At 41.9% G+C, this 26829-nt stretch overlaps 1 protein-coding gene across 1 annotated transcript in view; it reads right to left on the bottom strand.

The window, feature by feature from the left end:
- Window positions 1-11953: 11953 nt before the first annotated feature.
- Window positions 11954-26829, bottom strand: part of WASHC5 (WASH complex subunit 5) — a 28694-nt gene continuing 13818 nt past the window's right edge. The window contains exons 11-29 of the mRNA XM_056330408.1: window positions 25900-26029; window positions 24782-24894; window positions 23965-24131; window positions 23258-23333; window positions 22478-22588; window positions 22224-22364; window positions 20784-20864; window positions 20028-20129; window positions 18991-19170; window positions 18166-18290; window positions 17538-17700; window positions 16690-16792; window positions 16499-16578; window positions 15449-15552; window positions 14848-14977; window positions 14631-14727; window positions 14053-14206; window positions 13680-13767; window positions 11954-12381 (exon numbers count right to left, since the gene is read on the bottom strand). Of these exons, the coding sequence (XP_056186383.1) occupies window positions 12325-12381; window positions 13680-13767; window positions 14053-14206; window positions 14631-14727; window positions 14848-14977; window positions 15449-15552; window positions 16499-16578; window positions 16690-16792; window positions 17538-17700; window positions 18166-18290; window positions 18991-19170; window positions 20028-20129; window positions 20784-20864; window positions 22224-22364; window positions 22478-22588; window positions 23258-23333; window positions 23965-24131; window positions 24782-24894; window positions 25900-26029 (2202 nt within the window). The 3' untranslated portion in view covers window positions 11954-12324. The remainder of the gene's footprint in view (window positions 12382-13679; window positions 13768-14052; window positions 14207-14630; window positions 14728-14847; window positions 14978-15448; window positions 15553-16498; window positions 16579-16689; window positions 16793-17537; window positions 17701-18165; window positions 18291-18990; window positions 19171-20027; window positions 20130-20783; window positions 20865-22223; window positions 22365-22477; window positions 22589-23257; window positions 23334-23964; window positions 24132-24781; window positions 24895-25899; window positions 26030-26829) is intronic.

The following is a 26829-nucleotide window of genomic DNA, read 5'->3' as shown; positions in this document are numbered from 1 at the left end:
GATATATTTTTTTTTTCTGTTGATGTGTATCTCTGGTTAGTGAGTTTTGTTAGGTCCTGATTTATCTGGAAATACCAGTGTGCTTAAATTTACATACATGTTTAAGCACTTCTTTTCTTTTCTTGAAGTCAGTGCCTGGTTAAGTGTCTTGATGATTGGGACAATGATCGCTTGTTTGAAATTACCGTGGGGGAGAGAAAAATGTTGCATGTATGTGTAAGGAAGAGTAGCCTGAACATGTGACTCGTGAAATGGTTACGTGCCTTGTCCTCAGGACACGATGAAGGACTTTGAAGTATCGAACAACCCGGGACCATCTGGACACAGGGCAGCACAGGGTGTGGGCTTCTAACTGAAGTTCCTGATGAGCTGGTCTCCGGTAGGGTTTGACAGCCTTGGCTGGGCTCCTGTCCCAGCCGGGCAGTGGCACGCAGCAGTGCTTTGCCCTCACGATGAAAAGTCCTGGGGCAGAATTTCAAGCCACGTCCTGTAGTCTCTGGCTGCAGTGGCTTTCTCGGGGACGCAGAGGGAGGCTGAAGGGTGGGAGAGAAGTCGTGAAAGAAGCAGTACTTGAGCCAAATGAGAGTAAGAAAGGTAAAGCTGGCAGTGAGCGGGCAATGTCCATAGGTAAAATGGCCAAAAATGGAATCCGGCTGTCTGAGCTAATGCTAGCCATCGTACGCAGCAGACAAGTCTTTAAGAATCCTGGGTTTCGTTTTCTACACCTATATGCAGCAAAGTGAAGTGATATGCCAGGAAAGATGCGTCACAGGTGTGACTCAGAATTGGAGAGGAACACAATGCACACGTATTTGTTGCAACTTGTGAGTTGTCTATGTGCAAACTGGAAAGAGGTTAGTTCTAAGGATTTGTAGGCTGCAAAATTTAATACCATCCCGTGCCCTTAGCAGGGCACCTAGGGAAGAGTGGGCACATGAGATGTGCGTTGTGCACGTGTGGTTATCCCTGTGTTCCAGGACTGGTGCAGCTGCAGCTAACGCAGCAGAAGGAGCAAGAGAAGCAGGTGTGTAGTGGTGAGGTTGTAGCTGGTGACATGGTTCAGGAGTATGAAAACTTGCTAGTGGTGAGAAGGAAAGAGGGAACAGTAGCTGCCTTCTGTGCTGGTAAGTGGTCTAGAGGCTTGTTCATAGGTGGGGAGTTAATTCATGCATGCAAATATCACATTTGAAGCTTGCTTGAGAAATTTGTGTCGTGTAGGCAAAGTGTTCTTGGTCTTCTGGTTTTGGGGGTTTGCCTTGTTTTGAACAAACCCTTTACTGGAAAATATATGGGGCAATGAGAAGGGTTTTTATTACAGCTTTAAAATGCCTGCTAGCGCAGGCATGCAATATTGGATTTTTGATGAGTGGTACCCATTCGGGCTGTGCCTGTGTCCTGTGCCTCTAGCTCCACTGCTCCACTACAAGCAAGTGAAAGGCAGAGTAGCAGCGGTAGTTTTCCTCCCACCTTCACTCTAATCACCTGGAACAAAGAGAAAGCACTTGAGCAGTCCTGGAATCAGCTGCCTGTATTTTGTAATGTATTATTTGATTGTGCTTCTGAGACAACAGCAGTAGTGTAGCGTGATGTTACAGATCTCCAGCATAATTACAGTGCTCCTCTGGGGAAGCGTCTGAATGGAGGCTTAAGTAGTCTGTTCTGCAGCTGAAGAGGAGCACATCCTTTTCCGCAGGTGTAAACGGTTAGTTGGTGATGTCTGAATAGCACTTGGAAGACTTTACGCTTAAAACCTCGCTGATGTCTGGAGTACGCTCAGGGAAAAACGACGACCGGTAACAAGGAAGATGTGCTATTCCTCATCTGTATTGCCCAAGCTTTGTTTCAGTTGAACAATGATTTGGTTCCGAAGAGCCACACGAGTTTGGTTGTAATCAAGCTGTTCCAAAGTACATGCAACAGCAGCGCTGTTACCAGGGTTTCCAAATGTCTGTGGAAATCTGAAAAAAGGGGATGATTAAAATATATTGCTCCCTCCTTCATAATGCCAGTTTCTGTGTTGTCTTTTTGCCTCGTGCCCGTGTTGTACGCCTGGTCTCTGCTTCCTCCCACTCGGTCTTCTGGTCCTTGCTCCATGTTTGCAGCCAGAAGTGTGCAGCAATCCAGGACGTGGTTGCTGCGCTGCAGAAAGGTTAGGTAAGGTAAGGCAGGTGGAGCATGTTGCCCATAGTGGTTTCCCATGTGGAAGCTGTGACCTGTGCTCCTTCAAAGGCCGGTCTCATCTCCAAAAACCTGCTTGTTGGTATTTACTGTCATGCCGTTGATACACGCCGGTGGTTTTGTGTCGGTAGGGCAGTAATTTATGGTGGGCTCATGGGGCTTTTGCGTATTGTTCTCTGGAACCAGCTAGTGTGTTCTGGACAAAAGCAAAATCCGTTCAATTCAGAATAAATAGAGGCAGCTGATAAATTATGCGTCCTGAAATTCTGGCTTGCTCAGCATGACAGTACTACATGGAAAATAGCGTCAGCAGTTCCTGAGCTCCTGGAGTCCCTGTGGAGCTCCAAAGAGCTGGGCAACCTCCTGTGCTGTGCATAGTGAACAGCAGCACGGCGGAGTTTGCTGAGATACAGTTATTTGGGGTACTGAAAATAAAAGTTGACAGGGAATTTTAAATAGTAACTGAAATCCAATGTTAATATAAGCAAAGCAGCATAAATAAGAAAAATCATTGTGATAGCAGAACCCAACGGTGAGTGTCCTGGAAGCACCGTGACTGGTCCTCTCCAAGCTTCCACGCAGTTTGCAGTCAAAGAGCATGTTGGGAATTGTCAGCGAAGGGCTACAGCAAGAAACCCGCCACAATTCTGCAGGAAACGAGCCTTTGCACCGGCTGAGGTGTGGCAGAGCAGGAGCTAGTCGTGCCTCGGGCGGAGGCGAGAGGAGCTGCGCGGTGGAGCGCTGAGCCTTTGCCAGTGGTGTTTTCTGAAGGCAGAGCTAGTGAGGAGCCATGGAAGAAGGGGCTTCTGGTGCCACAGCCAGGTTTTAGAGCTGGTCTTCAAGCAGGGGTTACCAGGCCAGCCAAACAGAAACAGCAGAACCGTAGGTCCAATACTGGAATACTGGCACAGGCAATAGGTACTTGTGTAGCGACCAGTTCTGGGGATGCACCCAGACAATTTAGTGGGGTGCGTTGCATTTCTCATACGGGATTTTAAGCGGTTCCACCTATGCTATTGCAGTGGCTATTTTTTTTTTCCATGGGAACATTTGGGGTTTCTTTAGCTCCGCACCCTGTTTACCCGTAGGTCACTCGTACACGATTACTTTGCAGGTTTCTGTGATGCAGCTAGCTTCCTTCGGAGGAGATGCACATTTTTCAGGCAACGGGCATCCTAACGCTGTCTTCCCAGGTATGGCTGTTTGACAGCCCTAACGTAGAGGCTGATATCTATATGGTCCTGAAAATTTGTATTGTCCAGTAAAAGTATACAGAAGTGTATGTACAGATATCAACTTCTCCTAACTGCTGTCTCCGTACTTACAGCAGTACCGTAGGTATGGGTTTGACGTTATGGGTTCTTCTAGGCTACAAGACTGGATTCTCTAATGGCAGGAGAGGAAGGGTGGGCTTGGAGAGGGGTGCAGGACCATGGTCCCAGCTGTGGGTTGTGGGCACGGAGGCTTCATCTCTACTGGGGGGCACAGCAGGACCACAGCTGGCTGTCCCTCTTCACTGATAACGCTCTGTCCATAATGCTCTTGGCACAGGCCACCTTGTGACCTCCCAGGCACCTCCTGGGTGTCATTTGGAGGGGAAGGGGATTAGCATGGAGTAGGGATCGTTGCCAGCCCTGTGTGGATCAGGTTGTCGTGTTTGAGGTGTGAGCCGTGCTTGTGCCAGGTGGTTCCTGCACCACAGGGTGGGTCCTGACATGTTTTATGAAGTTGTGGAGTGAATGCTGAGATCCTGGACCCAGGTATCTGCATGGGGCTTCCTGGGCACAGGGCTGAGCCCAGCAACAACTGCTTCGTATACTTTTTGTGTGGAAAGTACAGCATAAACGTGTCCCTCACCTATATTTCAGCATAAATAAAACCCTACTATTTAGGTTTTATGTTATGAAGCGTTACCACCTTCCCTACAACCAGATATATTTGCTGCCTCAGTTTTCCATCCTAGGACAGCGGTCATTTTATCAAGTGCTTTGTCCTTGTGTCTTCCGGAGGAAACTTGTGGAAGAGGACACTGGTAGCAAGGAATGGGTTGCTATTTTGAGAATGTGGTGGATGTGCTTTGACCTTGGCTAATTTTTGCTTTGCTTTTGGAAATGTGGGTTGAGATGGTGGATTGAAATGCATTTTGTTGACAATGATCACATTCTGACGCACATCCTGTTGCAGGCACATAAACCCCATAAGCATTTCAGATACACCATCAAGTGGAGGAAACCTTCTCAGGTGTCCCTGCCTTCATCTTCTCTTGAGTCCTTATTACCACCTGGAGTGGTCACAGGCGATTCTGTTAACCTTGAGCCTTATACTGCTTTTTCTAGGCGAGTTTCCTCTTCCAACTGAGAATCAACAGGAGGTGGGAGAAGCTTCTGCCACAGGCTGCCGTGGGACACCGGGGGTCACTTGTGCTCCCTGCAACCTTGCCCCATGCCAGAGAGCTTTGCTGACTAATGATTGCTGCCTACACTGCAGTTTTCTTCACAGTCTCTATCTCTCCTGCCATCACCAGGCAGGAATCAGATCGAGTACCCGTGTTTTCTACTCCAGTTGCCTTTATCTCTGCCAACTGTGAGTTGCACAGCAACACTGCTGTGGCTCGGGTTTCGCCATACAGTAACTTGGTAACCACAGGTAATTACATGGTGGTAGAAGCTGGATGCTGACTTACCATGGTTTCCTTTGTACCCAGAGTGCCCTTGCTAATTGCTATAGAGCATACGTGGAGCCGCTCTGTCTCTCAATAATGTATTTGGTGTCTGCATTTTTATCTTGCCAGAGCTAATTTCTCCTGCTGATGACATCTGGAAACAGATAGTGCATATAGATGTTATTGGGGCATTAAATGCTTGGGGGCATTTAAATCGGAGGTCTCTTGTTTTCATGTGCCTGATCGCATCACCATGACCCAGCGTCGTTCTGCTTGCTCCATATAGTGCCTACACAGGTACCTATCACATACCATCTTTATAATCAGATAAATTAAAGCGTGTAACAGTAAGGCCTTTCTCCTCTCAGATGTCTGCACTGCCAGTCATCCACTGCCCGATGCTGCCAAGATGATTCTTTTGATACTCTGGTACAATATTCTGGGGAGCTGCACACATTAAAAATATCCTTCAAACCTGCTTTTAAGGACCGACATGCCTGTAGAAAGGATCATCTTGATTTTATTTGGTTATATTTGGGCAAGTAAATGAAAGCGCTTATTTTCAAAATAAGGAGGAACACAGCATTCAAAGGTTTAAAAGACACAAGCATGCAGAAATGAGATTGTATCCGTGTTAGCCTGGTGTATAAGAGCAGTTTCAAAAGCCCTGTGTGATTCAGCCAGTAAGATGCTTGAGGCTTCACAATCTTGTCCTTGTACAGCCATTGCAGCGCTGGGGAGCATGGCCGGGAGGGAGTCCTGCACCAGGGCACGGTTCTTTTTTAATGCTAGAAAAGTCCTGATGGAAATTCTTGTCCTGGGTGGAGGTGCAAGTGATAGATGGCTCCACTCCCCGGGAAGGCGTTACAAATGCCCTCTTAAGGTGCAGGCTGAGTAAATGCGAGCACCCCCTGGGTGTATCTGGGTGCGAGTCTTGTAGTCAAGCTTGTCTCAAGCCAGCTAATGAGCTTTCCTGGGTCTGGTTAACCAATTACGCAATGGATAATGGTGCTGGGAGGCAGCACTGTCAGCAGCTGCCAAACTTGAGTAAGTGCAATAGATTGGGTCTTTTGTTTCGCACTAGAACGTGAAGCGAGAATTCTGTTTCCAATGTACTACTACTAACTTAATTCCCACTGATGCTAGTGGGAACCAAACAGGTTGCGGTGGAACTGGCTGCAGGGTGAGCTACAGCCGTGGCAGCTCTGGTTTGTGGGCAGTGGTGGGATGTGACCCCCTATCGGGAGGCAGAATCCCGCTGCTGCTGCCGGGTGGGAACAGGGTTCGCAGTGGCGATTGCAGCAGCTTCAGCGACACAACATGGCCAGCTTGTTCTCGAGCCCCAGCCTCAGCAAGGTTTCTTGCGAGACAAGGACTTAGCTTTTTAATTCATGTCTGATACTTAATTCTTGCACGACAAAAATTTTATAGCTGGAGGATTTTAAGATGGAGAGTGTTGTGTGATGTTACTTCATTTGTATATAACTGGATTTTCATTGCCTTATTTATTGTTACTTTTTAAAAAATACAAAATGTGAAAGCTGGAAGCCTTGCTTTCTGTGGATTTCTAGTTATTTTGGTTATGGAAGGATGAGAAAGTGTCATACCTCTATCATTATTCTGAATATAATTTTTTCCTGGTTTTACCTGAAGAGCCACAGGAGTTAAAGTTAAGCATCTTAATTAAAAATGGCATAAATTGCATTTTGACTCCTGTGGCATGCTACGTACTGGTTGGTTTGTTCCTGCTTGAAGTGAAAGGGAATGCCTGCACTGGTGGGCTCTACCCAAATAAAGCGTGAGAGGGTAATTTCCAGGGAGGAATGCTGGTTCACTCTGGCATCGTGGCTATATCCCAAAGCAGATTAGTTCAGAGTCAGGTTTTCATAAAGCATTATTGAGAATTTTAGTGTCGTATCATGTTTTAAAGAAGAAATGCAGGGATGCATTCCCTGCTGAGGAATACTGTGATGAAATAGAGCACAGGAAAGATGCCTGCCGATGTTCACAAGCTACTTCAACTGCAGAAACTAATTACAAATATTCCAGAGCTTTTTTCTAGTCTGCCTGGGAACCCTCATTTTCCTTAATAGTATCATTATTGATTTTTCTGCTTGCTGAGTCACAGCAGTAATTTACACTGCTATGGAACAGCCCCTCGTAATCTGCTTTCACAACAGGGCTCAGCGTGACTCAGAGGAGCTAAAATTTGAAGTGTAGTCATAAATAATTGCATTAATAACAAAAGCCCTAATGCATTAGCTTAATGTGTAAACTGTGTGGTTTAACTTATCGTAACCATTTTCAGGAAGCTGTACTTCTGTGGTGGGGACAGGATATTTGTATTTGCTTTGGGGAAAGTTTAAAGTTTTCTAAAGTAAAAGCTTAAAAATAAATTCAAATAGGGAAAAAATAGTTTGACACCCGTTTGTGTTCTTCCTCTGTTGCTCTTTGCTTTCCTACCTGTTAAAGTAAGAGTACGTGTTCCTAGCATGGGTGGGAGGTTAATACTGGGTGATGCCCGCTCCCCTCCTCCCCTGTTTCCCCCTACCTCTTTTTTTTTCCCTGCGATCTTACCATTGCGTTCCCCCTTCCTGCTGCTGTATATCTCCCTTTGCTTGTCTGGTCTCACAGGTGAATTATTAAGAGAAGTCCGTGTTACGGCGTTAACTAAAATAGTTTTATTAATGATGGGATGATGATCAAATGGTAATTAACTGATGACAGAATGAAAATCACATGTAATCAAGTGGTGATTATACGGTAATTGAATGGTAGTTAAAGAGTGATTTGACAATGGCTTAAACGATGATTTAGATGGTGGTTAGGCAGTAATCTCTTTACTATTGCCTACTATTTACTACACTTGTAATAAAAGCTGGCTGTATAAATGTTGCTAGTATACAATATACCTGTAGACCTAATGTAAAATGTCCTTACCTTGTTATAGATATCAGATACAGGGTAAGGGGTCCCTCAGCCTCGAGGAGTAACCTGGAGAGGGGTCCCCGCTCAAGGGGGAGATCATTGCTGTGCTTGGTGGGTTTGAGGCGGGGGGGCTACAGCTTTTTATAGCATAAAGTGATCAGCTCCAAGCCAAACTCTCTTTGCCATAGGTGCAGGAGTGCAGCTGTAGCAGTTTGCACTACATCTGGTCTCTGCTGGGGCTGATACCCTGAGCCCCTGGTAACGTGTGGCCTGGACTCCTTAGCTGCTGAGAAGATGGAGCCCAGCGCGGTTCTTGAGGTTTACACCATGGGGCTGACCTCAGCTAGGCCTTCTCCTCGGTGGTGCCCACCTGGAGGGCGATGTGGGGGCCGGACAGGCTGTGGCAGGGAAGCCCACCTGTGTCTTGGCCGGCAGGTGCAGGAGCGGTCTGGAAACTAGGACCACGCGTGGCAATCAGTTAGCTGAGGGGAATGTGCTCGAGCTTGTCTAGACAACAATTAACATGATGGGGCATGTTTACAGAGCACAGGGGAGTGGGGGACGGATGGCGCCAAGGTTGGCGCCAAGGAAAGGCAACACCTTGCGGTTAATTGCTGGTAGTTAACCACCAATCAGGGATTGCCTAGTATGCAATGCTTAGCTTCAAGAACCAATTAGTTTAAAACGTGCAGCTTCTGAAAGTGTATAAAAACGCGTGCTTCTGTACAATAAATTGGCATTTGCTTGCATCAAGCTGCGTCCCGTCTCTTCATTTGCCGCAGGCAGGGACATGCCAAAGCCCTTGCATGGGCAGGGAGGCGGGCGCTGGGCAAGCCTCTGCCTGCTGGGGAGGGAAGGGCTGCACTCCTGAACGGAGCTGGTTGCTGGCACGTTAAAACCCTTCCCCCTGCAAGCCAAGTTACTGGGACACAGGTTCTGCTTTCGCAAAGAGTGAACTGGGGTCAGGTGAAACACACCTGCAGCGGCGCTGAACCCCACAGATCGGTACTTGATCTTTTGGCAGAGGAGGACCAGGTTGGGGAACGTATTTAAACATTGTGGATATACAGAAGTCTGTGGGAGTTGGTGGGATGTACCCCTGGGTGCAAGGAGAGCTGGCAGGTGTCAGCGTGAGGCTGCTGTCAATGCCCTGTGAGCAGTGGTGGTGATCCTGGGGCCTGGATGGCAGCCAACCGCTCCTGTCTTCAGGAACAGCAAGGAGGAGCAGGGAAGCTGCAGGACGGCCAGCCTCACCGTGATCCCTGGTGAGGGGATGGAGCAAGTAGGCCTAGAAACCATTGCCAAACATACAAAGGGCAAGAAGGTGACTTGGAGCAGACAGCATTGATTTACAAAGGGAAAAACCAACTTAACCAGCTGGCTAAACGGCTGTGCTCAGCAGCACAGCGTCCGGCTGGAGGCCCGTCACTAGTGGTGCACCCCATGGGCAAGCACTGTTTAATGTCTTCATTAATGACCTGGGCAGTGGACCCTGAGCCTGTTTGCAGGTGATACAAAACCACGAGGAGTGGCTAGACGCAGCGGAGGGAGACTTGGACAGGCAGGAGAAAAGGGCTGACAGAAAGTTCATGAACAGCAAAGGGAAGCGTGAAGTCCAGCACCTGGGGAGGGATGACCCCAGGCACAGGGACAACTGCTAGAGAACAACCTGGCAGAAAAAGCCCTGGGCTCTTGGGGAACATCAGTCCACTCCTGCAGTGGTGGCCACCAGCCTCCTGGGCTGCACCAGGCAAGCGTTGCCAGCGGGCTGTGGGAGGTGATGCTGCCCTCTGCTCAGCCCCGGTGAGACATGTCTGGGTGCTGTGTCCGGTCCTGGGCTCCTCAGTACAAGAGAGACAGGGATGTACTGAAGGGCCATGATGAGGACTGAGAGTTCAGAGCATGTGCCAGGCAAGGAGAGGCTGAGACAGCTGGGACTGGTCAGCCTGGAGAAGGTTCAGGGGGGTCTTATTCATGTAGATAAATATGCAGTGGATGGAGGGAGTAATGAAGATGGAGCCCAGTGACAGGACAAGAGGCCACAGGCACAAACTGAGACACAGGAAACTCCATTTAACTCTAAGAAAAAACTTTTTTTCACTGTTCATGTGGTCAAACAACTGAGCAGGTCACCCAGAGAAGCTGTGGCATCTCCATCCTGGGGATACTGAAAACCCAACTGGCCGTGGCCCCCAGCACCAGCTGCCCCGCTCTGAGCAGGAGGGTGTGCTGGACAGTCCTGACAGTGAGCTTCTGAACTAATTACAAACCAGCGGAGACGAGAAGGGAGCAGCCCAGTGCTGTGAAGAGTAGGCAGGGATCAGGTGAACAGGAACCATCAGAGAGTTCAGTCCTCTTCCTTTTTCTAGCAGCTTTTCTCCCGAGGCTTTCAATCTCTCACCTTAAAGCGCTGAGAAATAGGAGGAGTGTTGGCTGTGCCAGTCTGCTCATATTATTCTAGAATTTAATTTACAAATTTGACCTGATCGATCAGCTGTGGCGTCATTGTGCTCCTCACTTCCCCAACACCCCGGGCAACACAAGCATCAGCACATCAAACTCACAGGTGTAAATCCAGGTATTTCTGGGTTAAGGGCTTCCATAAATCCTGGCCGCACACCTTGGTTTCCTGTGTATTGTCCAGCTGTCCACTTGCTACTAACCTGGGCAGTTAATGGATAACGTACCACCCGGCAGGCAGCGTGTAACTCGGGAGTGGTGGTGGGGGTCTCTTCTAATAGCAAGAGCATGGCTCTTAATTCCGCATACTGGCTTCTACCCCACCTTGCTGAGCAGGCTTCGCTCGGCAGGACCACAGGCAGCACCTGTCAGCCACCGCCTCGTCCCCTGACGTACTTTGCTGTGGGGAGGTGGCTGGGTACGTGTGTGTGGGTAGGGCAGGGGGTTGCAGCCTTCCTTCACCTTTTAGCCCAAAACTCTGATGTGCAAGGTCATCTCCAGAAACGAGGATGCCCAGCTCAAAAGGTTTGCAAGGCTGCCTAGGTCCCAGCACAGCCGCAGGGCAGGCAGTGTGCTGGGCTTGTGCGAAAGCTCTTTTTTCATCTTTCCCCATACAAACCGGTCCCTCTTTCTTGCTGTATTCAACCTTAAAAACCTGTGCTTAGTGTAGGGACAAACCGGCAGCAGTACCCCAGTAATCGTACACAGCATTGCACATGAACCTTGATTTTGGGGCTCAGCTGTATGAAGTTTTGTTTGTTTCCATAATCCTGCAGGCTCCTTGCCAGATGATGCCTAAAAACTGGACTTCATTTGCTTGATCCCAAAACTGTGGGTACCCTGTTAGTTGTAAGACTACAAAGTTTTCTTGATCCAAGTCACCTCCCCTCCCAAATTAATTAATATTCATCTATTTATTCTCGTAGTAATAGGCTCGATTTCTGTGAACTAGGGCTGCTTCTGTACCGGTAACCAGTGGGGCCCTGACCTGTTATTTATTATGCTGGCTCCAGGGTGGTACAAATGGAAGCCATGGACAGCCATCTCCCTGGCCAGACCCCTTCATCAGCTGTAGTGGAGTGGGACTGCACCTCCCCTGTTCTTGCTGCCAGGGAAAAAGGTTGGGGTCCTTAGGGGCGGGTGAAGAAGATGTATCTTCACTGCAGAGAGGGGTAACACAGATGGGACCAGCGTTCCTGAGGCTTTGCACTTCCCTTTGTCCCTCCTCCTTTGTTCTTCCTTTCTTAAACAAGGAGTCAATTTGCTGCCTAGCCCCTCCAGCCTGCCTTAGCTGCGCTATAAATGCCTCTTTCGGAGTAAACCTTCCTTCTGCTGCTGCATTTGCTTCCTCTTTTCCAGTCTGATAATCACCAAGCTGATTATACCACCAGTGACACAATAACATCCCCTACTGACTTTCCCACAGCAGCCCCTAGGAAGAAAATTATGCCAGGTGTAAAAGGTTCCGTACCAGGACTGAGAGTTGTACGAATAAACACCTTGCCCCCACCATTAATCATGTTACAGTTGCACTGGAAGAAATATTTTGCCTTTGAATACCATGACAGAACTTTTCAACTGTGGCTATTTAATTATTTTTCTGTCCTCTACAGAGGAAAATTAACTTTGTGTAGTACAGAGGCAGACATCAAACCTTCTTTCACCGTACATATATCCTCACAAAGTGTTCTTTTAACAGGAAAATTGACACTTTGGAATCATCAGTCCTGGCAAACTATCCAACACCTTTATTTCCAGTTTCTTCGTTCATCTGCGATACAAAAGTCAAACTTCCACAAATAGTTCTTCAGAACAAAAACCTACATGATTTATACATAAACAATTACATACAGCATTTATAATGTGCAGTACAAAATGTACAGTGTTCGGATGAGATACAGATTGCGTATCATGCCAAGATTTCAACAAGTGTTAATTATGTAGACTAGCGCTGATGGTTACGTTTCATAGCGGCAGTTGTAGGTACTGCCTTAAAGCACAGAAAAGATACAGTTCTGAAAAGCTGTACTCGTCTCATCCCCAGTCCCCCACTCCTCCTCTCAGGTTTGGGGGAAAGACTTGGTCCTTCTCCATATTCATAGAACAGTTCTGAATTCATCAAAAATGAAGCTAGGCACGTGTGCTTCAACAACCTGAAGTAAACAGGAAGGCGCGGTTAGGGATTTTCATTGTTCATTCGCATGCTCTATTCATCCATCAACAAGCACGTCTGACCTACGAATCAAGCACACGGCGCTGATGTCCTGAGCCACCCCGCCTTCAGGATGTGCTCCCGGACGTGCTCTCGCTTGGTGCGCCAAGCAAGGAAGGAACACCATGCCAGGCAGCTCAGGCAAGCCCGGGGCTGGGAGGAATCGCTGGGCCCACAGGTACTGTGTGAGACTGGAGGAACGCTGAGGCCCTCTCTGCTGTCTCTCCACACAGCGCCGGGCTGACCTGGAAGCTGGCACAGGGACCAGGTGTATCAGCTGCAAGACTGACACCTGGACTTGCTACTACATCGCACTGTGGGCCGCGAAAAAGAAACTAGAAGAATCTCGCTCTCTCTCTCTGTTGTGAGTATTAGCTGGGAAATGACTTATTCAAGAATTATTGAGGTACAGCCTATAGCAAGTGGGATTATGACTTATTAATAATACCACATATGAATAATATATCATCTTCAAATGCAGGTAGTGGCATTTAACCCTAAAATAAAGTCTCTCTCCATGCCCAGACTTTCAGAATTTCCCTTGCATAGGAAATAAAGCAGCTGCCTGGGAAGCCATGCTTTGGCAGAAAGGGAAGGATGTCAAGGACTGGAGATGGTGTTTCACTAAAATTTAGGCTTGCTAATCAACTTTTTGCCTTGCATTTAGAACACTGCTAAGTTTATTGTTACTTAATTCTGCAACATCTCAGAACTTCTATTTTATTTCTTCCCTTCCCAAAGCCCCCCAGCAACATAGACATTCTTTGAAGATTAAATGGAACAGATTCTTCTTGAATCTGCCCAAAGTTGAAATCCTTTCTGTATTTCATATTCCTCTCTGTATTTTCTGGAAAATATTTTTTTCCGTAAGGATATTATGACTAATATAGGAATAATTACACAAACTACACAAATAACACGATTTGTAGTTTGTACAGGGTAAAAATTCCTTATGACCTCTTAACAGTGTTCATTCATTCCTATCAGGTAACAGATTTTTCATCTGTATTTCTTTTTCGCAGTCTTCAACAGAACATCTGAAGAGGGTTAATACTGCTTTTTGGACAAGGTTAACGAGTCCATTATTTGGGATATTTGTTTACAGATGCTGCCATGTTCCAGAGCAGGTACGTGTGATCAGACTGCTAGTACATAACCACAGCATAAACCAAGATTTAGCTCATCTACACAGGACTCCTGCTCAGTACTACATACAGGAGACATGGAATTCTTTCTTACCTTTCTTGGTAACTTCGTGTAGCGAATGTAATCTTCCAGGAACATGAGGGCACCCACGACATCAGCAGGCATTTCTGGTATCTTTTGGCTAAAATTAAACCACCATGAAGATCATACTCTTACTAGCCCATCAGTTATTTAGATAAAATTACATGAAAACGCCTGCCTTCAAATGACACAGTTTCCACTAGATACCATGTGGTTCCATTAAAGAAAGAAACAGTATTTTAATTTTATATTCAGTCAAATATATTTTTGTTATTATTATGTCAAAATATACTCTACTAGAAACACATACTGAAACAGCAGTGATACTTCTACTGAAGCCCTCTTCACAGAGGTGGTACTCAGGGAAAAAGCAAAACGTGGATACCTGGTGCACTGTTCCATCATTGAACGAATAAACTGACCAATCAGAGCCAGAAACTGTTCTGTGTATCTTGAGTGAAACTGCTTCAACAGGGTAAGGAGTCCCAGAACTAACGGAAGCCAGTCAATTTGATCAGCTGGCCGCTTGCACACCACTCCTGCACAGCAAAAAACCCACAAAACAACACGTTTATAAAACAGAACATATTCTTCATAGCAGAGGCAAATTTATATAATATACTCTCATGAGTTTTTTTGTGGTGCCTCCCCTTCCGCTCGCCCACACATAAAAATTAAAAACTAGAAAAAGAACTGCCTTTCTTCCATAGCAAATGGTTTAATGATATTAACTAAGGCATAGGATAGAACAAGAAAGTCAGGAGTTCGGATTCTCTTTCCTACCGTGTTGTATTTGGCTTCAGTAGTACAACGAACCTGCCGGGCCATGATGGACTAAAGTCAGAAACTGAGTATCTTCTATGCAAATCATTAGACTGTTTTCTCTACAGATAATTTCACATAGGTTTTAATTAGATTTACACACTAATATATATAGATATATAACAACAACTTATACAATACCTAAATTTCTGTTGTACTGAAGTTTCGGAAACTGGGAAATGAGAAATAGGAAGTTGACAGTGGGAAAATATGGCAGGCGTTTTGTCGTTATGTAGATCTGTGTGAAAAAAAGAAAAAAAGGAACACAGTTCTTCCACATACTGATTTTTTTTTCTCAGTTAATAATCGATACGTTAGAAAAAGCAAACTGTACCAGGCACTGGAATGTAAACCTGACCTTATTTAATGGATTGTGAATGCCAGCTGCTTCCAGATAAGCTGTGATTTCATATAAAAGTGTGTTGTCTTCTTTGGGATAAGGTAGTGATGGGTTCTGATAATGTGCTTCAATGTCAGCTAGTATTGCTCTAAAAGGAAAATAAATTGATTATATTAAATAAATATTTAAATCATCCCCAAGTAAACCTTACACGATACTACATGTCACATTACAGGTTTTGTTTCTTTGGATTTTTTACATTAAATAGTTACAAGCAAGAGTAAACCACCTTTTTTTGAATATCTTTTTACAAACAACATGTCTGCTTCAAAATCAGCACCACACATTTTCACTGTTCTTTCTTCTCATCCAAATATAAGCTCAAATCCAAGTATACCCACATGCAATTAGAAGCTGCGCTGTCCACTAGGATGTTCATACAAATTACTTGCCAAGTTATTTATATTTAAGGTTTTTGTTTGGATTCAAATACTCATCAATAAAAACCTGAATACAATCAGACTCCATATTTTACCGTAATTTAGATTTTAAGGATTGATGAGTCAATAACAATTACATCAGTGATACATGCAGCTCTTCAGCACATTTTGCTTCTTACTTATTGAGATTTTCCAAAGCAGCAGCCAAATGCTTGGAGTCAAACCTGCAGGAAAAATTTAATTCATTGGTCATCTGTCGTCTTAAAATCTGCATCTGACCAACCTGTTGAAACAAACGGACAAAAAAATGGACGGGGTGTTATACTGAATGCAAAGAAGGAAAAGTCAAACTAAGGAAAAGCTTCATGAGTATCAGTTTACAGTGAAATAGATTGCACAAAGTCCTCACTTCACCTAACAGCCTTTGTAGGGCTGCTCAAAGCAGGGACGTACATAGTGGTTTGGAGCTACTTCCTCATTTTGGTTAGGAGGGCACTGATTCAGACTGCCTGCAGCCAGAACTGACGGACTCAAACTGTGCAGTGCAGTCAAAAGAGAGGAGTAGTTTCTGGTAGCAAATACAGGCAGTGTGAAAAGGGCACTGAATAGGTAACAGGTATAAAATCCCAGTTGCTTGCTTGTTTTTCACCGGTAAGTGGAAATGCTTCTAACTCTTTTGCCCACCTCTCCCTAGACCTTAGGGTCAGCAATGCTGGGCATAAAAACCATCAGAGGGGGCTTGTTGCAGCCACCCTCCTCCTTCCTTCCCCGACCTTTCCTCTTCACAGCACTCTGAAAACCACTGGTCACAAATTACCATTACAGAGACAAGATAAAGAGACATGTTAATGGGACAGCCTGTTTAAGCTTTCAGCACGGCTACTGCTCCGGCCTTCAGCCTTAGGTACACTACGTTCCCAAGGCGCTGTGGGGAGTCTCAGAGCTCCTGATACTGAGCAACAACTCGGTCTTCCCAGATCAGATCTCCAGTGCCAGATTCCATTTTTGGCAAACTATTACATATGAATCTTGGTGCTAAGTACTTTGTGGAGTGTGAGCTGTCCATACAGACAAAGCTCTGGAGCTCTTGCAAATCCATGCCTGCTTCACTTGTGACGTTACAGAATTCCAGGTCAACATAATACAACATCGTAAAATAAGCAGATTCAAGTACATAACCAAAGAGCCTAGGAGTGAATTCTGTGTATCGCTAAGTCACATAAACCTACCTTCATTATGGAGTCTAAATATGCTGTCCAGATCTTCTGAGTTTTTGCAATTGCTGCAGAATAAACCTTATTTGAATTTGCTGAGAAAACAAAAAGGGTGAGGCATTAAAACCCAGAAAAAGTAAGAAGAGAAATAAATGCAAGTGTACAAAGACAACGGCTTTCTTCCATCTTAACCAGTAAGCACTTACTTATAATTCCTTTGAGAGGACTGACAGCATTCATAAGTGCTTTTAAAGTATCCTGTACCGTCCTGTCACGCAATATATTTTTCTGAAACATACTGAGGAAATTCTAAATAAAAGAAAGAAATAAGTAAGTAAAATCCTCATATATGTAGTCCGTGCTTAATCTTGGTGGTAACAAGAGCCACATTTTTTAACAGCAGTGAAAGAATATTTCTACAGATGAAGAGTTGAAGGATCCTCTAAATTAGACTTCGTGCTTTTCTGAGTTATGTTAATCAGCGTAAGGACAATTAGCAGATTCCCCTCATCAATATGTAATACCCACTGTAGACAACTATTAGTTTGATTTTTGAGGAAGAACTGTCTTCATCAATACTTATTTTCCTTAAATCTTTAACCAGGCTAGGACTGGATTCTTCTCAGAAAACAAAAAAATGTGGTTTCACTTGGAGGTATTAGGGAAAAAGTAATTTCATAGAACTGATACCTTATTTATATCGTGGTAGACCCAAACAATCTAATTTGTTCATGTCTAGACAGAAAAATAGAAGTTGACCTGGGATCAACTTTTAAGCATACACAATGCTTACCTTCAAGAGGCATTCTTTGCAAACCACTGTTTAATCTAACACATAATTTGGTGTTACACAGCACCATTTATTCAAGAGTACCAACTTTCATAATTATATCCATAACTGAAATTCTTACTTTTGGGTTTGAACACACATTTTTCAAATGCTTTTGATTTCAATTTACCATTTCAAACATTAACAGTTTTTTTTTTAATTTCTCTAGAAGTTATTAAACAATAAAAGCATTATGATCTCGGGAAACTGAAATTCAAAAATTACCTGCAGCTCCTTCACAATCATGAAACACAGCAGCCTGTCTAAACCATTGAGACCAAAGGTACCTAAAGTATCTTGGATCTCTGAGAAGAGACGACTATTGGTTACTTCCTGATGAGTTTTGACATCATACCAGGTGTTCATTTGGTCAATGTAACATGTGATTCTGAGGAAAAATTAAATAAACAACCACTTCAGAATAAGCTGCAGACAGTTCCTGTGATAACGTGAGCAATGAGTTACCTTAATGATGCAGAAATTAGAAAGACTCTCTGAGTATCTCAGGTGTTTAGTCACTTCTCTCTCCTCAAGGGTTCTGTCACCCTTCGCTTTTATCTCTCTTCTATGTGTGTAACATACAGTGTTCCTTCTTAGACTAAACCCACAGCTTTTCTAGACTAACATTAAATTGTACAGGATGGACTGGGTAAATCTGGTTTTAAAGAGGGTGACATGACAGCGGAGGGAAAACTATTTGTTGTATATGTTGGGAACTGGAACAATCCAATGCATGGTGCTGTAATACAAGCTTGTTTTATTACATACAACAGTATGTAATACCACATTTTACATGTATATATGTAATACATGTACAGTACAGTACTTACTTACAGTAACTTACTATACTTACTTTGGGTCTGTGATCCTCAGGATTTCTCTACAAAGCCGACCGATAAATGTTACAGATTCATCCACAGGTGTGAATTTTGGTATAGGAATATGAGTAGATTGGTATATGCTTTGCCAGTCTTGAACCTGAAAAATAAGTTTTAGAGTAATCTGCAGTGTTACAACTGCATGTTTTTAATTCACTATAGAAATTTTATTCCTTTTGTTTAAGGTAAAACTAGTACACTGTAAAACAATATTGTAAATACACACAGCAGAACACTATAGAAAAACAAAATAAAGCAAAGGGAAGAATGAATCTTAAAACAAATACAAGCAGAATGTAAGTGTGGAGGTTGAGAGAACTACCAGTACTCCTGGTGAGAAATCCATCTACTCCTTTCTGCAGTAAGACTAGCCACCATTTTGTTAACTAAACTTCAGATCTTTTCACTCCACCACTTCTGAAATATCAACAAACTCTAAGTACTGCAGTCTTGCTAAGCCTGCATTCTCGTGGCTAACAACAGATACAGAGAGGACTCCTGTGATTCAGTAATTATTTTCTGTTTTCTTTGAGAAAGAGAAAGGATATTCTTCACTGGCAAGAGATACTAAAATACTGTTTTGGGGGTATTTTGCTCTTATGTACAACTAATACAGTGGTGATACTGAAATAATTCAGAAAAAGTTGGGGGCAGTTGTTTTATACAGTAGTTGTCGCATTTAGTTGAAGTCACAACAGTATGGACTGTGTGCAACAGGGTTCACATGCTACATCAGTCACAAGCTTTAACATCCAATAATCAAGACTTTTATCAACTTTTTACTTGCTTTTGACTAGCACCTTTGTTCTTAAGAAGTTATTGCACTCCTGTTCCACATTGTAGTTAATAATACGAGACACTTCCTCTTGCCAAATTTTTAAACCATATATGTTGACATAATCCTGGATATATTCGAAGGATCGATGGAACCCATCCATTGTAGCTGCCATTTCTTTCAGTTTGGGCATCAGCTCGCTTGGCTACAGATGAGAAAAAAAAAAAAAAAAAAAAGATAAACCCAAAACTTTGAACATGTCGAATACAAAAAAACAAATGTAAAGGGCTTCTAAATGCCTTTACACAGCAACCTCTAGAGCAAGGGTCCTCAAACTTTTTAACCAGGGGGCCGGTGCGCAGATGCAGGGGCAGGCAGTCATCTGCAGCTGCTTGGTTTCCCCCCCAGCCCCCAGCGGGGGTGTGCGTGCGTGGGGGTCTGTAAATACCGGGGGCTGGATTGAGGACCTTGGGGGGCCATATCCGGCCCACGGGCCGTAGTTTGAGGACCCCTGTTCTAGAGGATTTCACTATGCTCCAGGTAGAACTGAAAAGCGACGAGAAAGTTACCAAAGGTTGTATGCTATCTGAAATAATTACCACTAAATATTTTTTCCTCCTGCTTTTAAAGTTTCTTTTAGGCTTCATTGGTACTATTGATTGATCTGGGAGATTCAAGAATTTGGGCAGGATCAAAACAATAAGTCATACTCCTTAGTCTATCATTGCTTTTCTGTGTTTACCCGGCTTATACGTATCATGTGTGTGCTGTCATCAATCTTCACAGACAAAGAACTGTGAACTCAGAATTGACAGGACACTTGGCAATAGAATAAAAATATGGTTTTGAATTCTATATACTCTTAGCAGTTTATAAACTCATTTTAACATCAAATAAGGCATTCCAAATAACCTTTAAGAAGCTCAAAAAGTGTAGTGTTTTACAAGAAGGAAATCTGCACAGAAAAGTATGAACTATTTTCTGGAAGGTAATATAATAAAAAGAGGTCCCAGCAAATCCAAAATACATAAAAAATTAAAATAAAATCAAGTTGTTACACACCTTGGCTCTAGGATTAAAGATGAGCCCCCTGTGAAGAGCTAGGGCAACCCGTTTTACCAGCTCCTTCCTTATTCCATCCTCTAGTAGCTGTTTTGGGTCCACCTAAGTAGAAGAAAGATTGTGTTTTTTTCAAGTCAGAAAGGTAGAAAAAAAAATATGAAAGATTTATTTTGTACCAAGACAGATATCAAGTACTTATGATAAACTGGAAACCACTGCTAACAGATGTACTTTCTCAAAAGTGCTTGTCCAAAGAACAAATACCGAAATATTTCTACTAGATAATACGTTATTTAAGATGAATGGCAAAGGTTTGTAGTTCCCATATTCAACATTTGTTCATGATCCATTAAGAATGTTGTACAATTATAAGCAGCCAGTAGGCATTAAGAAGTGTGTATTTCTTCAATACTTGCTCCTGGCGCTGAAAGAGGTATTTTAATGTAGAAATAGCAGTCTTTGCCAATGGAAGAAACAACTCTTCAGAAAAGCTTATCAGCAGTGAAGAGCCCCAAAGATCATTAATTAAGGTTGATTAATCTATTTACAATGAGAACTGTGGGTTCTTCACAACCTTAAATAATTCAGTTCTTACCTGGATGCCAAGTTAGGAACCACTGTTTGAAAATTATATGTAAACTTATTTTTTGTTGTCTTTATCTTTCCTCAAGGTCTTGCTTAATGTGCTGAAATATCTGTGCTAAAGTGCAAATTGCTACCAATTTAGTTTTTCCTACTGAAAAAATAGAACATTACCTTGATGATACCAACTAAAGTAGTTTTCATCATGAGGATACCTTCAGTGAAGATTGAAATTGCGTGAGTTAGCTTGGCAACCTTTAATAGAAAGAGAAAATACAATTTATTGAAGTGATTCAACAGATTCAAATAATTAGTCTAAAAAGATATACATATTTCCCAATGGTAGCTTCCTATTTTAGATTCATTTGCACTGATATACTTCCAATTTTACAGCTTGTTCTAGGCTTACTTATAGTAAAATAATTGTCTTTTTTTAAATTAGATAAATATGGGTGTGTTACCAGGAGGAAAGAACAGGTACGTGTCAGAGCCTTCACAGAGATTATGGGAGGAAAGACCTAGCCAGCTGTATCATGCGTGTACAAAACATCACGGACAAAACTAAGCTGATACCTTTGAGCAGGCTAGGAACATAGCCTGAAGTAGTTATTCCATAATAAAGCCTGTTGTCAACGAGTCCACTTCAGTATTTCCACTGGTTTAATACACTAGCACATTCTCTTAAGTTTTAAATTATTAGTTGAGTATCCTTATGCTCAGAATTCAGACAAGCCAGTCTTTTGCCTTCAAGACATTTATGATACACATTTGAGACAACAGTTTAGACTTACAATTGTACGCAAATCAAACATGAAAAACTTTTGTGTAAGATGTTTCCCTTTTACCTCCCCCAAATAAAAGGAATATTACTGAATGCTGCCTCCGTATCTGTTTCTTACTCCACACAAAATAAACTGACTCCATCAAGTTTAATGGGGGAGTCTAAACCTGCTGGAAAAAGCTGGCATCTTAACTGATGATTGGAGATATGCTGTCTGAGGGAAAGAGTGACTGGTCTGGTTACGTTTTTGTTCCTCATCTTCCTCTACTAAAAATAAAACCAAGTAAGTTTAATGTTTGCTCACTCTTCCAGATTGATAACAGTGCAGGAAAAAAACCCTAGAAAGAAAGCCAATGAGCAATAGCAGCTTCATCTAATCAAATCAGTGTCTCTCCATCCTGTCTTCACATTCGAGGGCAGCAAAAAGCTTACCCTGATGGCTTATTCAGTCTTCAAATTTCTCTTGGAACAAACATTTCAAATGTGGAGGGCTTCATTTCAGACTTGGGTTTTTAGGGTTCCCCCGCCTCAAAAAAAAAAACCCCAAAATCTTTATGTTCATTTATAAACATATTTAGTTTTTCTCTCTCCCTTTTTTTTTTTTTTTAATGAGATCAAAAGTTTACACTTTTACAAATAGGAGAGTGAAAGTTATTCATCTGTCCTCAGGAAAGCTAAGGTATACTCACAATAACACTAGTCAATTTCAATTCTTACTCAATTCTTACTTCACTGTTAAAGTATAACTCCATGGAACTGTACCGATTTAAACTCAGGTTGAAGTTGGCCACCTATAAGGTATGGGTTTTCAGAATACCCTGTTTTAACTGCACCTCGTATCGTGGTCCAAGCTGAGCATAATCCCGTAGCTTGTCCTTATCAAGGCGAGTAGGCACTTCAATAATATCATGAGTCTGAAGCTTTATAATTTTTAAGAGAGATGTAAACATGCTTTCTGGAATTATCTGTAGAACCTTTGTAAATGAGAGAATAAAGAAATGCAGTCAGCATATTCTCATTAAAATGAAATAATTCTTCAGAAAAAATCGTAAGAGAACAAGACAATTACGCCTCTTCAAATGCCTACCTTTCTTACATAGGAAACCAACTCGCCAGAATAATACTGTGATACACTGAGAAGATCAGGACTGTTTGCTTGATTGATGCGGAGAAGTGGCAAGTCAAGAGCAGAAGCAAGCTGGAAATAAAATTAATATTTTAACTTCAGATGTCTGTTTTTCTATTACAAATTACGTGCTTGAATTCTCTTGCTCAGACTCTTGACATACAACTCAAAGCACTAGATTCTTCCCTGAAGACCAGTATTAGAACATCAGATTTGCCAATAGAAAAAAAAAATTGTTAAAAGACAAAAAAGTCCAACAGTCTATAAGGCTACATTCCCCTTACTAATTTTTTTTTAAATCTTAACAGTTGCATGAGATATTTTTCCGTTGTAATTCTACATTCTCCCTCATACTATTTCCTGTTCTTACTTCTATGGAAAGTATTTTCATCTGATGCCAGATCTTCATCGTGACACACAAAGGGCATAGCCAACATAACTTTTGTAATTCCTTCAGTCTCCTCTGATACACGTGCAGAGGACCCCATCTATGCACCAATGTCTTCAGCAAATAACTGTAATGAGTAGAGGCTGGGTTATGAGACTTACTTGCCTAACAGCAGCAATATAACTGGTTGCATTAAAAAAACATGCATAATTTGGTTTTATATTCTTTAAAGCTAAAATTTTGGTAAAGTTTTGACTCTGGTGACTTCACAGCCTTTGACCTGTTAAGCCTATTTAACAAACGCTTTGGTTGACCTGCAGTGTTCAAGTACATCCACTGTTGTTTATACTTACCTTTAAGAAAGTGGCTCTGAGTTTTGTTACCATAGATGGACTGACTCTTATGCTTTCCTGCATAATAGATGTAAAGCTGGGGTAGGAGACAAACAAAAAAAATTAGCTTCTTCCCCTGAAACTCTTTACTTTCAACTGTTAAATCATATGTCATCAGCACCAGTGTAATCTAGAAATGACACAGGAGATCACTAGAGAACTTCACTGAAGGAGGATTCTGGTCTGAATGCATATTGATTAGAAAAAATCTGTATGATAAAGGGGTAGGCAAGGCAAAAGAGGGCATCGGGGAGCATTAACAGCCAAAGTAGTGAAGTAGCAGCTCAGAAAAAACACTCATCAGAAGAGGAGTTCTCTAACGTTTGTCTTTCCTTGTTTGTTTTTGGCTGAAATAGGAACTCCAGTACTTTGAAGAACACTTAACTAGACTAAAGGCTTGACATAAAAGCTTAAAATTGTTACAGGTAGAACAGGATAGACAGTAAAAAGTTACAGTATCACTTAACCTGCAGCTACCAACATGACAAGGATGGCTGTTAATTCTTATTCAAGTTGATGAGAGTTAAATACAGTCAACAACTTACAGAACAAGGCCTCAAAACTCTTTTTAAATTGGAAAGTTTATAGCATTAATAATATTTATGCATGCTATTTCCCACAAGTTTTGAAAATAACAACTGACTTGGAAGAAGTTCCTGCTAAGATACCTGTCAATTAATTGCCAAGCATAAGAAAGATCACCAACTATCTGCATGGAGATCAAGACCTCTTCTTTGATGTTGATAGTTCGGATCATCTGATGGAGGAATTTGCGGGTGTCAGCCAAAAACTGGCAAACTTGCAGGTTAGTTTCCAGCTGGTGAAACTCTTGGACCTGTATTTAAGAAACAAAAAAACCAAACCAACCCCATGAAACAACACCCCCATTTTTTTTTTTTTTCTGTTCATCTTTAAGGACAGCAATACAAATAGAATCAGTAAACTGACACATTTCTTCAGGATGCTACTACAGTAAGACAGTTAACAAATCCTGGCCTATTTCAGAGTGTGTTAAATAATAAATTTCACAAAGTTACTTGAGGAGGTGTACTGTGAAACACCACACCACACTGAATTCTCTTTCATACCCTGGGAGTAGAAGAAATACGTACAAAACAAACATGGTTATTTTTATTTTACCTTTCAAATTGCTCTCTCCAGCTTCAAATGAATTTATTTTCAGAATGTCTAATAAAATGAGTGATTTACCAACTAATGTTTAATACTGAATTAATTTCTTTGAAACATCCTACTAACCCTCAGCTTCAGGTGGCATGGTTTTTCATGCTCTATCCCTTATTTCACAATCATGATGTCTATAAGCAAGTCATGCTTATATGTAAAACTGCAAAGATCTAAAGACTTACAACAAGTGTTAAAATGCAGATCTGCTTTGTAACTCATCTATTGGAAGTCAGTGCATGTGTATTAAATGATATATTTCAAAAGGATGAGCTCATTTATCTCAAAATTTCTTTGCCATACCTCCTCCAATGCCTGTATTAGCTGCACAGTTTTTCTGCCAGCTGCAGTGGAATCATCGTAGTTTAGAGACATTATTTGCTTGGAGATTTCTCTGAACCAAGCCTGAAGATTTTCTGTGTAAGAACATGAAAAATTTAGTCAAATCTTTGCATGTATCATAAGCAACAAAAACACAGGGAACTTGCTAGTCAAAACAAACAAACAAGCTATACACATAGGAGATGATTTAAAAAATTTTCATTTTTCTCTTACATTTCTAGTCTTCCAACATGTAGACCTGAGAAGTGGCAAATGCTCAGGTAAGTTTCACATACAATATTAAAAAACCCCAACTAACAGCACAAATGGGCATTATAAAATCTATACTAAGATGATAAAGCCCTTCAAATCATAAATTTGTGTTTTATGAACTGGTTTATGATGTGAATTGCCTTCTCAGTTGCAATTTCTATGTTTTAGCTACAAGTTTGTTGACATCTAAAAGATAAAAGGAAATACTTCAGTAAGGTAATTCCGCTTTTAAATGGAAGCGAGCGAGAAAATTTCCTGTATTCTAAATTTTGTTGCTTTGGATTGATCACAAACACTGCCCTTACATTGACAGTTTTTGCAGTATTCCTGAGAGTGATTTACAACTCTTATTCTTACACCAGTTCAAGGGGGAGAATACCCCTCAGTGCAGACAAGTAGTAAAAGAAGTTTTGAAAAAATGCTGATACAACAGAAATCCAGACTACAACTTGGGAAAGAATGAGGGGAGGTTAAACCATCCCCATATTTAATGGGCATGATCTTTGCACTCCTGTGTACATAAAACACAGTGATGTGAACTGCGTTGTACATAGAAAAGCGAATGGACATTTCATAGTCTTAGCTGGCATATCTAAATAAAGTGATAAAAAATATTTTTTAAAATATGGTTGTCTAAATATGGCTTACATATGGAATATATGCAACATTTGTAAACAGGACAGCATGTAAGAGACCTCTGTGGCAGCTGAGGGACATGAAAATTTTTATTATTACCAGTATTAGCCTAATGTATTTTCTTTTGGTATTAGCTTAGAAATAAAAAGCAAAATTACTTTTTTCCCCCCAGATCAGTTTTTAATAATTACCATTTTTCTCCACTCTAGTAAGAGGTTTAACTCCTGAGAAGACATCAGCAAGCTCAGTCATCCTTTCAGATCCTTCTTTTTTATAGTTTTCCCATTTTGTTTGTTTTTCTGACAGCATCTGCTTGAACATCTATTGAAAAACGAAGCATTTGGTTTACAAAACTGGCAAGAAGACATAATACAATGGATTAAATAAAATACTGAAAGCAGATGGAACTGACTTACAGCGATTGCTATATAACTTCAAGATCTTGCCAAAATATTAAATACAAAATTAAAAACATTAAGAAATACAGCGCCAGTGTGATAGACATACAGTGATAGAAATTAACTGAATTTAAAAAAAAAACAGTATGATGCAGATACTGTTGATTTTTAGTCACTTATAAAAATATCCAGTAACTTTTTTAGCTTATAGTTGCTAGAAGACCCTGGGCTAATGTTGACTTATACTTCACACAGTCATCTCAGCCTATACAAAGAAACCCAATTTAAAAAAAGCATGTACGTGAAGTTAAGCATAATTAGAAATATTCTACTAGGTTAGTACCAGAGCTTTAATGGGCAATCTTTTAGAAACGGCAGAACGCACATAGGTATAAGAGTTTTCTTAGGAGCTTATACTCAAGATACATAGGCTTTTGTCTCTGTTTAAAAGAAAGCCTGAAAAAGAGAAGTATGGCAGGCTAAAAAGTTACACAGCTTCCTCAACAGATTTTATTATGCTTGTTACCAGGATGTTCATGCAAAATTCTGAGTAAATATAAACACATTGTGTTAAGAATTAAATTAAATTTTAAAAGGCCAATTATCGAGAAGGCTGCAAAAGTCACCTCCAAGCAACAGTATTTTGTAATCTTTGACAGAAAACTCATAAATAACAAATCAAAATAATCATTCTTTATGTAAGTGGACTGTGTGGTAAACATA

The sequence above is a fragment of the Falco biarmicus genome, chromosome 3, assembly GCF_023638135.1.
Source record: "Falco biarmicus isolate bFalBia1 chromosome 3, bFalBia1.pri, whole genome shotgun sequence".
Classification (NCBI taxonomy): Eukaryota; Metazoa; Chordata; class Aves; order Falconiformes; family Falconidae; genus Falco; species Falco biarmicus.
The sequence above is the reverse complement of the archived record's forward strand: the minus strand, read 5'-3'. Positions and strand labels throughout refer to the sequence as shown.